Source organism: Bubalus kerabau, chromosome 17 (genome assembly GCF_029407905.1).
Source record: "Bubalus kerabau isolate K-KA32 ecotype Philippines breed swamp buffalo chromosome 17, PCC_UOA_SB_1v2, whole genome shotgun sequence".
Lineage (NCBI taxonomy): Eukaryota > Metazoa > Chordata > Mammalia > Artiodactyla > Bovidae > Bubalus > Bubalus kerabau.
This window is the reverse complement of record NC_073640.1, coordinates 28,354,562-28,368,624: the sequence shown is the minus strand read 5'-3', so window position 1 is coordinate 28,368,624 and position 14,063 is coordinate 28,354,562. Positions and strand designations below refer to the sequence as shown.

General features: G+C 44.3%; 4 protein-coding genes across 7 annotated transcripts in view; 2 read left to right on the top strand and 2 right to left on the bottom strand.

Annotated features, from left to right (window-relative positions):
- PLLP (plasmolipin) overlaps nucleotides 1-1,120 on the top strand; it is a 29,601-nt gene extending 28,481 nt beyond the window's left edge. The window contains exon 4 of the mRNA XM_055553912.1: nucleotides 174-1,120. Within this exon, the coding sequence (XP_055409887.1) occupies nucleotides 174-290 (117 nt within the window). The 3' untranslated portion in view covers nucleotides 291-1,120. The remainder of the gene's footprint in view (nucleotides 1-173) is intronic.
- The window catches only part of PSME3IP1 (proteasome activator subunit 3 interacting protein 1), a 348,568-nt gene that overhangs the window by 259,093 nt on the left and 75,412 nt on the right, over nucleotides 1-14,063 (top strand). The window lies entirely within an intron of this gene.
- ARL2BP (ADP ribosylation factor like GTPase 2 binding protein) lies at nucleotides 2,961-9,454 on the bottom strand. 3 transcript variants are annotated; one of them, XM_055553913.1, is made up of 6 exons: nucleotides 9,099-9,454; nucleotides 8,273-8,334; nucleotides 6,377-6,483; nucleotides 5,351-5,436; nucleotides 5,025-5,121; nucleotides 2,961-4,375 (listed from the first exon to the last, which is right to left on the bottom strand). In XM_055553913.1, exons 1-6 carry the CDS (start codon nucleotides 9,134-9,136, stop codon nucleotides 4,274-4,276), a joined length of 492 nt encoding a protein of 163 aa, XP_055409888.1. In that variant the 5' UTR covers nucleotides 9,137-9,454; the 3' UTR covers nucleotides 2,961-4,273. The 3 variants fall into 3 exon arrangements, with proteins under 3 accessions (XP_055409888.1, XP_055409890.1, XP_055409891.1); XM_055553915.1 differs by lacking the exon at nucleotides 9,099-9,454 and adding an exon at nucleotides 8,822-8,975; XM_055553916.1 differs by lacking the exon at nucleotides 9,099-9,454 and adding an exon at nucleotides 8,504-8,637.
- Nucleotides 11,653-14,063, bottom strand: part of RSPRY1 (ring finger and SPRY domain containing 1) — a 37,198-nt gene continuing 34,787 nt past the window's right edge. For both annotated transcript variants that reach the window (XM_055553884.1, XM_055553886.1), the window contains exon 15: nucleotides 11,653-13,038. In XM_055553884.1, coding sequence (XP_055409859.1) covers nucleotides 12,942-13,038 — 97 coding nt within the window. In that variant the 3' untranslated portion in view covers nucleotides 11,653-12,941. The remainder of the gene's footprint in view (nucleotides 13,039-14,063) is intronic.

The following is a 14,063-nucleotide window of genomic DNA, read 5'->3' as shown; positions in this document are numbered from 1 at the left end:
GCCTCATAGTCATTAAATGACTGTACGGGTAAGCAGGAGTTGGTGTGGCTCATTCGGTTAATTGAGGGGCTCTGGCTTCCCTGTCTGTGCCTACCCTCTGTGTTTCACTGCTGTGGCCCCCAGCCCCACATGCCATGCTTCAGACAGACTCACCTCTGTGTCTTCTCTTTCAGTTCTTTTCGTGTTTAGTGATGATTGCCTACGGAGTGAGCGCTTTTCTCAGCTTCCAGGCCTGGCGAGGAGTAGGCAGCAATGCAGCCACCAGTCAGATGGCTGGTGGCTATGCCTAAAGCACCTGTGCTGTGGGCCACTGCGGGCGGAAGGCTACAGCCTGCTCCCAGTGCAGGTGGCTCCGGAAGCCTGAAGTCTGCGCCCTGTCAGCCTGGAAGGGACTACGCATGCTCATCTCTGCTCATCAGGCTCCTCGGGCTCACCCGACACTCCCAAGGAATCAGGACCCTTCCTCTGGCAGGCATGTGGCCTGGAGACAGGCCAACAGCCAAGACAGTCCTCTCTGCCCTCCATATTCAGAAAGTGATGGGGGATACGGGACTCTCTTGCTCTGTCCTTAGGACTTCGTGTCCAAGGCCGAGACCTAGCCTTCTCGCCAGCACTAAATACACTAACAGTGAACTCTACACCCACAGCCCCTGACCCACCATAGAATAAGCCTAACAAGCATCAAGTATTTATCCTAGTTTTTGTTCTGGGAAAGCTGAGCAAACCCATGAAACCATTCTGATTCCTGAAAACATTAATTCTGGTTTGACCCTCCCCCAAGCCAACATGTGCACTTGTAGGGAAACATGTAGAAAGGGTTATGATTCTGACAGCATGGTTCCTTTCCTGCCTTTCGAACGTACCCGTTATTTAAAACAAATCAGTTTTAAGAGACTCTCAGTGATGAAAATCTGATCCAGGCTTCCCTCCCTTTCCCAAGCCCTTGTTTTCTCATTTTCCCTTTGGGGAAACTAACATCAGTGTTGACTGCCTCCCTGACGCTGTTAATTAGGCACCTGGGACGGGAGGGAAAGTAAGGCCTTGCTGGTGAGTTGCCCTGTGCATGGTGGTAACTTTTTGTTTTTTACAAAAATAAAGACCGAAGAACTTATTTGGAAAAGATGTTGGGGAATCATAGTTAGAGATGCTTATAAACACCAGGAAGCCGCAACCTAAGTCAGTACAGTTGGCCTTCTGTATTTGTGGGTTTCACATCCAAGGATTCAAACAATCGGTTGATATACCTACCTTGATAGCTTGTGAAGTTCAGAGATCAGACAATCCAGGTGCTTAGTGTGTGGAGCTGATAGTATAGAGAAGGGGGAGCAGCCGGGGAGGGGGGGTCCCCTGAGCTTATTTTCCTACTACAGCACAACATGCTCTGAATAACAAGCCACAGGCATTTCTGGGCACCCCTTGGTCCCACCTTAAAAAACTGGGAACAATGAAAGTGTAACTAGATTCAAACAATTGTGGATGAGCTCCTCTCTGGGGGAGAGGGGCAGTGGAGAGGGTAGGTTAAGTCAGATACCCATTTCCCAGCTGGCCCGGTATAGGCCTAGTTTGGGCCTGTTGTCCTGGGATGGCAATTAACTGCATCCCTTTTTACTCTCCAGTGCCTCAGAGTTTGAATAATAAATTATAGTCATTGCAGGATCAAGCCATAAGAAGAGCATTTTTAAGGAGGACCAACCTATTTTCTTTTGAGGCTTAAGAGAAAACAAAATCCTCATCTAGGCTTCTGACACCCTTAAACAGCTTCTTTGGGTGGAGATGTTAACATGCTTTGTCAAACAACTACCTTGTGGTTCAGGCCGATGCCCCCCAAGTCCTCAGCCCCTGCTGTGTGGGTGAACAGTGCTGCCCAGGGCTGAGGCCTAAGCTATAGGAAGAGGCAAGTGTCCCCCGAAGCTGGGGCCAAACACTGCGCTTTCTCATGCTGGCCATACCTGTTGCAGTCGCTCAGCTGTGTCCGACTCTGTGACCCCACAGACGGCAGCATGCCAGGCTTCCCTGTCCTTCACTGTGTCCCAGAGTTTGCTCACACTCATGTCCATTGAATCAGTGATGCCATCCAACCATCTCATCCTTTGTTGTCCCTTTCTCCTCCTGCCCTCAATCTTTCCCAGCCCCAGGGTCTTTTCCAATGAGTCTCTTTGCATCAGGTGGCTAAAGTATTGGAGCTTCAGCATCAGTCTTTTCAATGAATATTCAGGGTTGATTTCCTTCAGGATGACTGGTTTGATCTTGCTGTCCAAGGGACTCTCAAGAGTCTCCTCTAATACCATAGATCAAAAGCATCGATTCTTTGGTGCTTAGTCTTCTTTATGGTCCAGCTCTCACATCCATACATGACTACTATAAAAACCATAGCTTTGACTATATGGACCTCTGTCAGCAAAATAATATTTCTAGCTTTTTAATAATGCTGTCTAGGTTAGTCATAACTTTTCTTCCACAGAACAACCGTCTTCTTGGAAGAGAAGAGACACCTAAGCCCCTCTAAAGGTGGCACATGATGATATAAGTTCCTGAGTGGACAGAGAGAGAGTTCTAGTAAGTTTTGTGTTTTTTTTTTTTAATCAGAAAGCCTATTTCCTAATGGGAAGCTACAGCAGGCTTGGCTGCTTTTTTTCTGAGTGGAAAAGGATGAAAAAAAAAACGCATCTGCCTTTCTTGTTCACTTTTCATAATTTCATCTTTGGATTTGTCCACTTGCTTTTTCTCACCCAGACTGATCAGTGGGATCTTCACCAAGTGCTTCCAACATGCCTGGCCTGTGACGGGCAGTCCCATTTATAAAAAGAGCAAGAAGGGTAAGCAAGGCCAGGAGAGTCAGTGTTTAAGGAAGCCTTTGGCTTGAAAGACCAAAGCTCTGAGAACTTGATGGCAGCAGCAACAGTACACAAGGGGCTGGTTCATTTAGAAAGACGGTTTATGCAAAACACCTCAACTTCTACTCATGGTACAAAAGTATTTAATAAGTGCCATGTCGGTACAGAAAAACACACAGCCTGTAGTTCATCCTTTAAAACCAAAAGAGTCAACTGAAAAGTTAGTAGAGATTCCTATTTTTACTTTAAAAATAAAAACAAAAAACCAAGTACACATTGGGAATTGAACTACTACATTTTTTCTTTCACTCATGTTTTCCGGCCAGTAATGTTCTATCCAACACTATAATAAGACAGTGTACTGAATCTAAGCAGTATGACCAGTAAAGCTGTTTGCTATCTCCTACTCGTGCTAAGCTAGACCATGGAACACTATCTTGGTAGGATTATTTTGACAGCCAAGAAGGAAGTGCAGAGCCGCTACCCCAAACCTAAGGAGCTGATTTACACAGAAAGGGTTTTAAGCAAACCTGCACAAACACGAACATGCTCTAAGAAAAGGATATCTTTTAGACTACTTCCAGCATACACTCATTGGCACCCAGTAAATGGACCACCAAGGTAGAAAGCATTTTAGCTTTCATAGCACTAACAGCTAAAAAGCACACAGCATATAATACTTTGATCTTGAAGTGGGTAATCATGGAAGTTCCAAGATTGTATCCACTAGGTTAGCCTGAGTATTCATCTATAAAAATAGTTTTTCAAAAACACGTAAACGCGGGTTATGGAAACAATGGGACCACATCTGGACTTGTAGAAGACAGTGATACAAAGACTGCGCATGTAAGACTAGGAATTGATTTTCCCACGTTAGCTTTTAGGTAAAGGAAATCTCTGTAAGTTGATTCCTACTAGCTGTGATGGTAGGATTTTCAGAAATCTTGAGATGAGCAGCTAGCTGCAGTTAACCCCTAGATAAATCCTCCCAGTCAAGACCCCCACTGAGGCTGTAGGACTCAAAACTGTGATCCATATAAAGAGCTGTGAATGCACGAAAAGCCTCCTGGGACATGTAAGGCCTGCTGGGCCAAGAAGAGTTGATGATGGCAAATTTTCCCAACATGGACACCCCGACATGAATGCTGGGGACGGGCATCCCAGGTAGAACGCTGGACTTGGGTGTGCTGCAGGAGCCAGACTCCGAAGCCTCAGAGAGGGGTCTACTCAGGGAGGAGTACTAGGGTTACCAAAAACAAGAATGTCTTGTCCCAGGAAGGTCAGGTAATTATCTTCTGACCCATCAATACTTAACATTAATGAAGAGTTGCAGAAGAGTCAGTCTTTCCAAGATGTATTCTTCTGACATCATTAGCCAAAGCCTCTCCCAGTCTATTGAGCTGGTGACGTCCAAAAGAGCCCAGAGCCTGAAGTGGGACCTAGGGCCGCAGATTGTTCTGGGAGGCTGGCACAGAAGAGGATTTGCAGAGTGAAGTCACCACTAAACCACTGCTCAAGTCCAGTCCCCGGCCTTCTTTTTCCTACAAGAGAATACCACAACTTTAAGAGGCAGGGGACAGAAGAAAGTCCTTTCTAGCTCTGATTGGGGAGGGAGATGTTTAGGGTGGGAGGGCGGGCCACCAGGGAGCACACAGGAAGAGGGAGGATGTGATTTTGCATTTTTGTTCAGCACTGGTCACTCAAAAAATGTACCTCTCAGGGTACAGTGTATCCTGGAGGTCCAGTGGTTAAGCCCCACTGCAGGTAGCATGGGTTTGATCCCTCGTTGGGAGAACTAAGATCCCGTGTGCCAAGTAGCAAGGCCAAAACAAACAAAACAAAAAACACCTCTCTTCAATGAAAAATATTTCCTTCTCCTATTAAGATCCTGCGTTACAAGAAAGGCAAGGCAATTAAGACTTGTTTTTTGGCTTTGTCCTTTTGATTATACAGGGACCCTGTAAGATGCCTGGGACCTTTGGTTTCACCAAAACTATGCGAGTGTAATTCTTCATAAGCGCCCCGGGCCCCGGCCAGTGGGGGCCAGCAGCTGCTCTGCTGGCACGCTGCTCGCTGTCGGTGACACTGTCCAGTCTTACAGCGGGAGCACAGAGGGTGGTTTGTGCCTGACAGGTCCACTTGGAATTTTCTAAGTGGTTCACTGTAGCATAACAGACAAGAAGGACTTACTGCTCGGTAGTCCAGAAACATTTCTTTAAAAGCCAGGAAATCCGTAAATGTGAGCAGCATGTCAAAAATGTCACCGGCCACTTCATCTTTATGGTGCCTGTGAAGGAAAAGGGTGGTTGCTTCATGAACAATTGATGACACAGACCATCTCCTTGAGATTTCCTTCAAAGGTATGGAGGGCCTCCCACCCAGGACCTAACCACCAAGTGCTCTAAAGCTTGATGTTCAAAGCACTAGGGGGGAAAAAAAGGAGGAAGGTCTATGAATTTTCAGAGTTGAGGAGGAGCAAGGTACCAAGAGGTTAAAAAAAGTCAGCTTCAACTCACTGTAAAGTTGTAGTGAAAGCCGCCATGTTAAATCCAGGAATCCGCTCCAACAGCTGTTCTTCTATATACTTTTCTACCAAAGAAATCTGTAACAGTAAAACTTCTTTTCAAAAAGCCTGTTCTCCAGCCCTTTGCAAACATTTCTGTGTGCCTGGCTCCCAGCTGAGAGCTGGGGGCACCAGAGAGAACCCAAACCCAGCTCCTCTCTTCAGTGAGCTCATCCCACCCCTGCCCTCTGCCCTCCAGGGGAGAGGTGTATGCAGGTAATTACGCTGCAACAAGAGGAATGCTCCCAGATGGATAGCGTTAGAGAGCAGAAGGGCTCCCACCCCCCATGGCATGAAATGAAGAGTGGAGTAAGTGGGGGCTTTTCTGCCTGGGTAGATAGAATCTGTGGAAAGAAACAGATGAAAAAGCATACAGTGAAAGGCAATCACGGATCTGTTACAAGCGGAGGCTTGGCTTAAGAAACTTTCACCAACTCTGCCATACTTTTGCATTCAAGGAATTAAGTCCTGGAGGCTCAAACTTCTCAGACAGAGGAGATCCTAACAGGAGGCTGCACAGGGCCTTGGCATATACAAAGACCCAAGAGTCCAGAGCCAAGGTTCCTGGGTTCTAGTTTGGTTTTGCCACCAACTGGTTTTCACTTTTATCTGTCATGCATACTTGATTGAATTACGTAGTAAGAAAAAATAGTGTGTGAAAGCTGAAAGGTCAAAAGTATGTAAGTGCCCATATACTGTAACTGAAAGCAGGATTATGATAAAGTCAACCATGTTTTTAAAATAGATGAGATCATTAACTATTTGGAAAACAGCCCCAAGAACTATGCAGAGGAAAACAACAGGTAATGAAGACTAAACCCAATTCTAATTAGACTTCCTAGCAGGGTGCTGGTGGCAGATTCTAAAAATTGAGCAGATTTCAACATTATTTGATCCTAAATTCATATTTTAAAGAAATCCTAAATTCATATTTCAAAGAAATCCTAATCTCCAGTAAGAGAAATAGGAACCCACTTACATATTCATTAAAAATAGGTGTGTACGTGAGCTTATTCTCTTCCGTGTCTTCAAACTCCTGGTAGTACTTGTCCATGAAATTCCTCTGTAATAACTGGAACTCATCATCTGAATCGCAATAGGAAACATATATTCTTTATAACACGTAGGAATTAAATGGCAGCAGAAAAGTGAAAGTGAAGTCGCTCAGTCGTGTCTGACTCTTTGAGACCTCATAGACTGTAGCCTACCAGGTTCCTCTGTCCATGGGATTTTCCAGGCAATAGTAGTGGAGTGGATTGCCATTTCTTTCTCCAGGGGATCTTCCCAACCCAGGGCTCGAACCTGGGTCTCCCGCATGGTAGACAGACACTTTACCGTCTGAGCCACCAGGGAAGTCCTCTTTCTAAATGGCCAACCTTTAGGAGAGGGAAAGCTAAAGGTGTTAAGGGTAAAGTTCGGTGGCATTAAGAGCCTTCACACTGTGTGCAACCACCGCCACCACCCTCTAGTCCAGTTTAAACACAGCCAGACAGGGCAGGGTGGCTTGGGAACTCCACGAACGGTTCTCTTAAATTCAGTGGTAGAAACAGTGTAGTGATTAGATGGATGGGCTCTGATAGAGGCTAGACTACCAGAGTTTAAATTCCACCTCAGCCACTAACAATGGGTAACCTTGGGCAGGTTAATTTCTCTCAGTCCCAGTTTCTTCAACTTCAGAGTACCTATCATAAAAGATTGCTAGGTGGTGAAGAGTCACGTATAGTGACTGATTGATAGCAAACACTTATTAGGGTTTAGGGAATTTCAACAACTAGAATATCATTTCCAAAACAAAAGGAATGCTTCACAAATGGCCTAGACTTAGGAATAAATGCCCTGGGCTTACAGAAAGCTCATTTCCCTCACTGCACACAGGGTTCTTGTAGAGGCCAAAAGAACTCCAGGTATTCCTCAGCATTCACCAGGAATCCTCTGATCAACATGGGACCTTAATGGTGTATCTTCATCTGTATTTAGGAGTTAAGGTCATGAACTTTTATAGGACCCAAAGGTACAAAACTGAGTCAAGTGATTTTCACTAAACAAGACTAAGAAATACAGCTAATAACACTAAACAACAGTGTTCTTTTCCTTATTCTCAGCAAACTTAAAAGTCGCCCATACGAGAGATTTTTTTCAAGTTTTTCTCTCCCACACATTTGTCTTAAATGACAGATGCCTGTTACCACTTATTACTTAGCAGGACCTATGGATGCCAAAGTGAAAGTTGCTCAGTCGTGTCTGACTCTTTGCGAGCTCATGGACTATACAGTCCATGGAATTCTCCAGGGCAGTATACTGGAGTGGGTAGCCTTTCCCTTCTCCAGGGGATCTTCCCAACCCAGGGATCGAACCCAGGTCTCCCGCATTGCAGGTGGATTCATTACCAGCTGAGCCACCAGGGAAGCCAAAATGAATCCACAAATAGGAACTCAGGACCTAGGAAAATATGGAACCAGCTGAAGCATGACACCTTGTTCCTCATGGGCACGTGTGCTATGGTTACACTATTACACTGCTCTATGTCACAAAAATATTAAGACTCAAGACTACAAACCGCTCTTACTCTCTGAAATAAAGTAGTTAATATTTGCTGAAGTTTTGCCATGAGCCCCATAACTCCAAGGTACTCTGTTACCTGAATGAGTCCCTTCTGGGGACTGAATCTATGGTAATCAATTATTTTCAGGAGTAGGGGCTGTATGCCTTTAAGGCAAACCACAGGACGGCTTCCTTCGTATTTCAGTATGCCACTTTCAACATTATATGCAGCATGATGTTTTCTCTCTTTTTAAAAATTAACTCTCCAAGTGGATTTTCAATGTCGTTAAAAGCAAGAGTCTAAAAACTAAAGAGGCACAGTAGGGAAGCTTACCCATGATAATGTCCTCTAAATATCCAACCACAGCATCAAATTCTGCATCAGAGGCGGAAGAGCTGAAAAATAGACCTGGATTAGACACTGTTTCAGCTTAATTCCTCTCTCCTCACCCAAATGTACTCTGGCCCTTTTCAAATGAATTCTCCATCACCCAGCTTAAACAATTAAGAATGATTTACTGTTTAATCTAACAGTTGCACACTGAAGAAAACACATTTTACACACCTGTGACATCAAAGTTTAATGTAGTGGATCTAGTTTCAAAAAACTGATGGGACACAAGGAGTCACGAAGGGACAAATAAAAGGGGTCAAGGCTCACATCAGACATCTTAAGGCTCCTCACATTTATTTTCCTGTGGGTTCTACTCACCGCATCTTCACTATCACCCCACACTAATCTACTTGTGGGCGGGCGTAAACCTGGTGCGGTCAACACACAGGCCGGGGTGGGGAGGGGCAAATTAGAGTCCCTGGGGATGGTGGTGTGGTAGTGGTGGAGGGTCTTCTGACCCGCGGTCGGGCCTCAGCCGCTCAAACCCACCAGGTTTTGCTGACGACTAAGGACTGGAGACCGGGGGATTGTGACAGAGGCGTGTATCATCGCGCAACACCACGCTGCGCTCCTGTCCTCCGCGCCTGAAACCCCGCTGTTGCCGCAGAGGCAAAGTCTACCGCGGGAACTTGAGTGGGGTGGGTAGGGGGGGAGTCTTGTTTGTTTCCCACGCCCACTGAGGGCACTGGTTTCGCAGGGCGGAGGCCTAAGCCAAGCGCCAGCAGCCCCGGCCTTCAGCCTCCCGAGCTCGGGCGGCGTGACTCACAAGGACAGCGCGAAGCTCTCTTCCTCTAGGGCGTCCATCGTCGCCGCCGCATCCACTGGGCGTCGGGGAGCGGACCCGTTGGCCTTCTACCCTTGCCTGCGGCCCGGGCGCAGCCTCTGCTTTGCACCGCAGAGCTCCAACCGGCATCCGGGAGGCCTCGCCGCCAAGGCCACGGCCGGCTCACGGCCCAGCCGGTTAGAGCCTGCACGCGACGCCCCAGCTTCAGGCTCCCCGGCTGCGGCCACACGCCGGCCGGGCCCCCCAGCCCTGCCAGGCCTAGCCAAACTCGCCCCTACCGCCGCTGGGTCCGGCTTCAGTTACCACGCCCCGCCTCCCGTCACCATGGCCACCGCGACCCTTCCGCCTCCTCGGGGCTCCTAGCAACCAATCACAGGCCTGCGTTACCCAAAACCAGGGGCGGGACAAAGATAGGGAGAGGAAGTGAGGCAAAGGGATAGAGGCTAGCGAGCGGAAACTGGGCCGCATCTAGCAGGTCAGGGACTCACTATTGTAAACTCACTCTGTCGGGCGATTAAAGCCAAGATGTACCCAATGCGAAGAGGAAGGAATGGAAGCCCAGAGACAGCCTCGATTTCCCCACTTGCTACTTGGGAATGAATTACAAGATTTAAGAAGAAGATTAAGTCATTCAAATTGGTTTTAAGAGCACTGTAAATCGAAAATCTTTTCAGAGTCAATCCCTTAGCTTTTGAGCCAGATAGTGCAGACATTTGATTTTCGAGGCAGTTGCTCCCTCTCGTGGAACTACCACGAGACAGCTACCAAAGCCAACCCCACAGCAAGAAGTGGATGTCCTGTAATTTACATCATGAACATTCACATCAAAAAGATTATTCGGCAGTAACTCGTTTCTTGGGTAACTAGGCAAGATTAACGTTGACAGAACCACTTTGAGCAACGCAGTCAGGTGACTTTGCTCCAGGATAAGCCCCCTGCAAAACTGCCCAGTTTTACAAAAGGGTACCCTATACCTGTTCTCTGATTGGATCACTAGACAGTGTCTTTTCGGTTGCATTTTATTTTTTGGCCAAATGTGTGGTACATTTTAGATATGGTTCATGTTTGATCTGTGGGTCAGATGGCCAGCCTGAATGGACAGATATCTTTAAATGAACGTAAAATATCTATCAGTGGGGTGTGGAACTAAACCCGTTACCATGACACAGTTGTATCTAGGGTGAGATCAGTTCTCAGAGGTACTATCTCTGTTTAGTACCAAGTAGAAGGCAGGCATTCAGAAAGGTTTGGTAAATAACCAGACCGAGTTAATACATAGGATCAGAGCAGAGAAGGAAACTTGATTCCATCTATTCTGGTTATCTAATGCTGTTACTCGGAGAAGGCAATGGCACCCCAATCCAGTACTCTTGCCTGGAAAATCCCATGGATGGAGGAGCCTGGTGGGCTGCAGTCCATGGGGTCGCTAAGAGTCGGACACGACTGAGTGACTTCACTTTCACGCACTGGAGAAGGAAATGGCAACCCACTCCAGTGTTCTTGCCTGGAGAATCCCAGGGACAGGGGAGCCTGGTGGACTGCAGTCTATGGGGTTGCATAGAGTCGGACATGACTGAAGCGATTTAGCAGCAAAGCTGTTACTAGCCACCCAAAACTTCCTGGCTAAAAAAAAAAAAAAATTTATTTTGCTCAGTAATCTGTAACCTGGACAGGGCTTGGTAGGGACAGTTTGTTTCTCTTCTACTTGGCATCAGTTCAGGGTAGCTGGAATGGGGCTAGAGAACCTCTTCCAAGAAGCTTACTCAAATTAGTATTAGCTGGAACAGCTCAGTTGTGGATGTTGAACAGAGGACCTGAGGGGTAGGGGGCTGTCTCAGTTCCTCTCCATGTAGGTCTTCTCATGGATATTTGGGTTTTCCCACACCATGGTGGCTAGGTCCAAGAATATTTCAAGAGACAGAAAGTGGAAGCTGCCACTCAACCGCCTGAGGCCAGAAACTGGCTCAATATTTTCAGTCTCTGCCTGGCTATATCCCTAGGTCCTACTTCCTTTTTTTTTTTTTTACTAATGTTACTCCTTCAGTGACGTTTCTCTCCTTCCCCTCATCTAAATTAGGTTCTCCTTGTTCTTTCTCAAAGCACTCAACAAGTTATTACAATAAGGAAAAACATAAGTTTTCTCCCCACTACCAGACGTCAGCTCCACAAACAGATCTGTTTTTGCATACCACATAGCTGCAGTGCCCAAGATATATTAGGTGTCCAATAAAGGTTTGTTGGATGAATAAGTGATTAACCTTGCTTCTGAATTCTAATACTTGATTCTATCCTAACCTGGAAAGGATAAACCTGAGTATAATATCTTGGAACCTTAGCAGCAGATACCAATGAAAGTTGTGCTATCTTAAGTCAAAAAAGGCAACAAATGTTTTATTTATTCAATGCAAATTACTGTATTTACCACAAGCTAAAGAAGAGAACATATATATATATATTTATATATATATTTGAATTTATGGAAGACTAAAGACATGGAAAAAATCCAGCACCCCAACAAGTACAGCCAGGAAGGAAATCAGCTCTGTAATAGGACGATTTAATGAACTACAAACAAGAAAGGGTGGGGAAGGAAGAAAAAAATGTGCATTGAATTTAAGACATTGTAAAACTGAGAAGACATATTTACTATTCAAGTATAAACTCAGTAAGGACTTGGCATAAATTGAAAGGCAGCTGCTGAGGTACACCATTATAAAATAAGTTCTATGAATTTACAATTCTACCTTCCAATTTTCTGGGAGAAAAAACCAAACTCTTGAAGGTCTTCAACAGAGACCCTGAGAGGGAATAACACTTTTGATGAAGACGTAGTCAACAATCCATGACTGAATTTACTATTCAAAAACATGTATTTATTTTAAACAATAGGAATACGTGCTCTCAGACTGTCCGCTAAGAGTTTTTGAGACTATTAGTTCAAGAGTTTCAAAGTATATTACTTCCAAAAACAATACTGATTTTAAAAAATTATTTTAAACAAAAACCAAAAAGACCTGATTTGATGGTACCTTAAAAATACCTTAAATACCAAATTTTCTCCAGTCTAACATTGCAATTAATTTAAGAATTCCTCCTGCATTGTTAAAACATTTTTTTTCCTCACAAAATGTGGGTACTGAAATTGGATAGAAACATCATGAATGTGAAAATACCTCCAATTTTCTGCAGTTTAAAAAAAAAAACAACTAGCATGTTCTTTGGGATCACTGAAATATCAAAAATTGGGTTTTGTTTTTTGTCTACAGTCTGTGCACCCTCTTTCAGGCGCTCCATGTTGCTTGTAGTACTGACCTGTGGGATTCTAGTTTTACAGCTTCAAGTCTTGCAGTGCAGTATCCATGCTTACGATACCAGTGGCTCTCTGACCAATGGGAAGTGATGCTTTACCCAGAAACGCTGTCATTTACTTCTCCATAATGACTTTTGCCCAAAATAAAAACTTTAGACTATGAGACAAAACAGCCTGTGTTAACAAGCAAATGAACCCAACCTGGAGAAATCCAGTGTGGTTTCAGCATTCAAGAGGGCATTGTCTCCTGTTGCTTTTCATGGAATTACCACAGGCCTAGCTACTGGCATTCAGCTTTCCTTGGCCTTAAAAGGAATTTCTCAGGGCTAGCAGGTTGGGTTAGATTCTAGGAGAATTTTGTCTTTGATAAACTATCATTTTTTTTAGCATAAAATCTGGCCATGGCTATAAGTTTCAATGTGCATACAACTGATTAGAGATTTTTTTCTTTGTTTTTCTTTTCAACATTGGCTGGAATTGAGTCGAAATAAGTCCATGAGGCCTCTTCACGTGTGTCATGAGATATGAGAAATCTGTCTGACTCTAGTCACTATTTCTTTCCGACACAATGGGCAGGTCTCCAGTTGCAAGGCACAATCCATGCACAGATCACTGAGGAAAAAGACATAGATACCAGTTAGGTCAGTTCTTCAAAAAGTCAGACTGACGATGTGCTGACTCAATGGAGCATGTTAACTGAAAGGGTAATAATCACACATGGCTGAAACATTAAGTAAATATATAAACAGTAAGTCTCTCTTCCACTTCTGACCTTCAATCTTCCTCTTCAGAGGAATAAGTTAAAAGTTCATGTGCATTTTTCCAGAAAGTCTGGATATATACAGCCTATGCATAGAGATGTGGATCTGTAGGTAGAAATACAATGCTATTTTTTTCCCCCAGACAGTTAGCTATCTGTCCCATTATCATTTGTTGAACAGTCTATCTTTCACCAGATTTGACATAATGTCTTTATATTTTTCTTTATAAGTAGTATTACTTTTGGGCTTCTGTTCCATTACGGTGTCATTCTTTTCATATACTGGGACAAAACTATTAACTTTTTTTTCCCCTAAAGGTGGCATTTTACACATATTCTTTCTCACTTTTTTTTTTTTTTTAAATTTTAAAAAATTTATTTATTTTTGGCTACACTGGGTCTTCGATGCTATGTGCTGATAGCAGGCATCCTTGTCTGGTTCCTAGCAACTCTTGGAAGGCTTCTTTCTAGTGTGTCCCCCTTAAAAAGATGCTTGTGTTTGAGATATATGTTTTTTTATATTGTAAAGGAAGTATCCATCCATCCTTAATGTATACTTTTATTTCCTATATCCATTTCTGTTTTGTAGTAGTCATTCGAGATGGATATTGAATTTTTAGCATTTTTGCAGAAAGTATTAATTCTCTGCTTCACTGTCCCTTGGCCTACTTGAGAAATTACATTTGATTAAATACATTTGAGAAATTACATTGATTTCCTATGTTGCACTAACCTTGCATTCCTGAAATAAACCCCTCTTGGTCGTGTTGCTGGGTACTAGTTGCTGATAATTTAGAATTTTCAGGTTTATATTCATTCATTCATTTTTGTGTTTCATCAGCTTTTTGTATGATTAACATGCAGGCTTTGTAAAAAG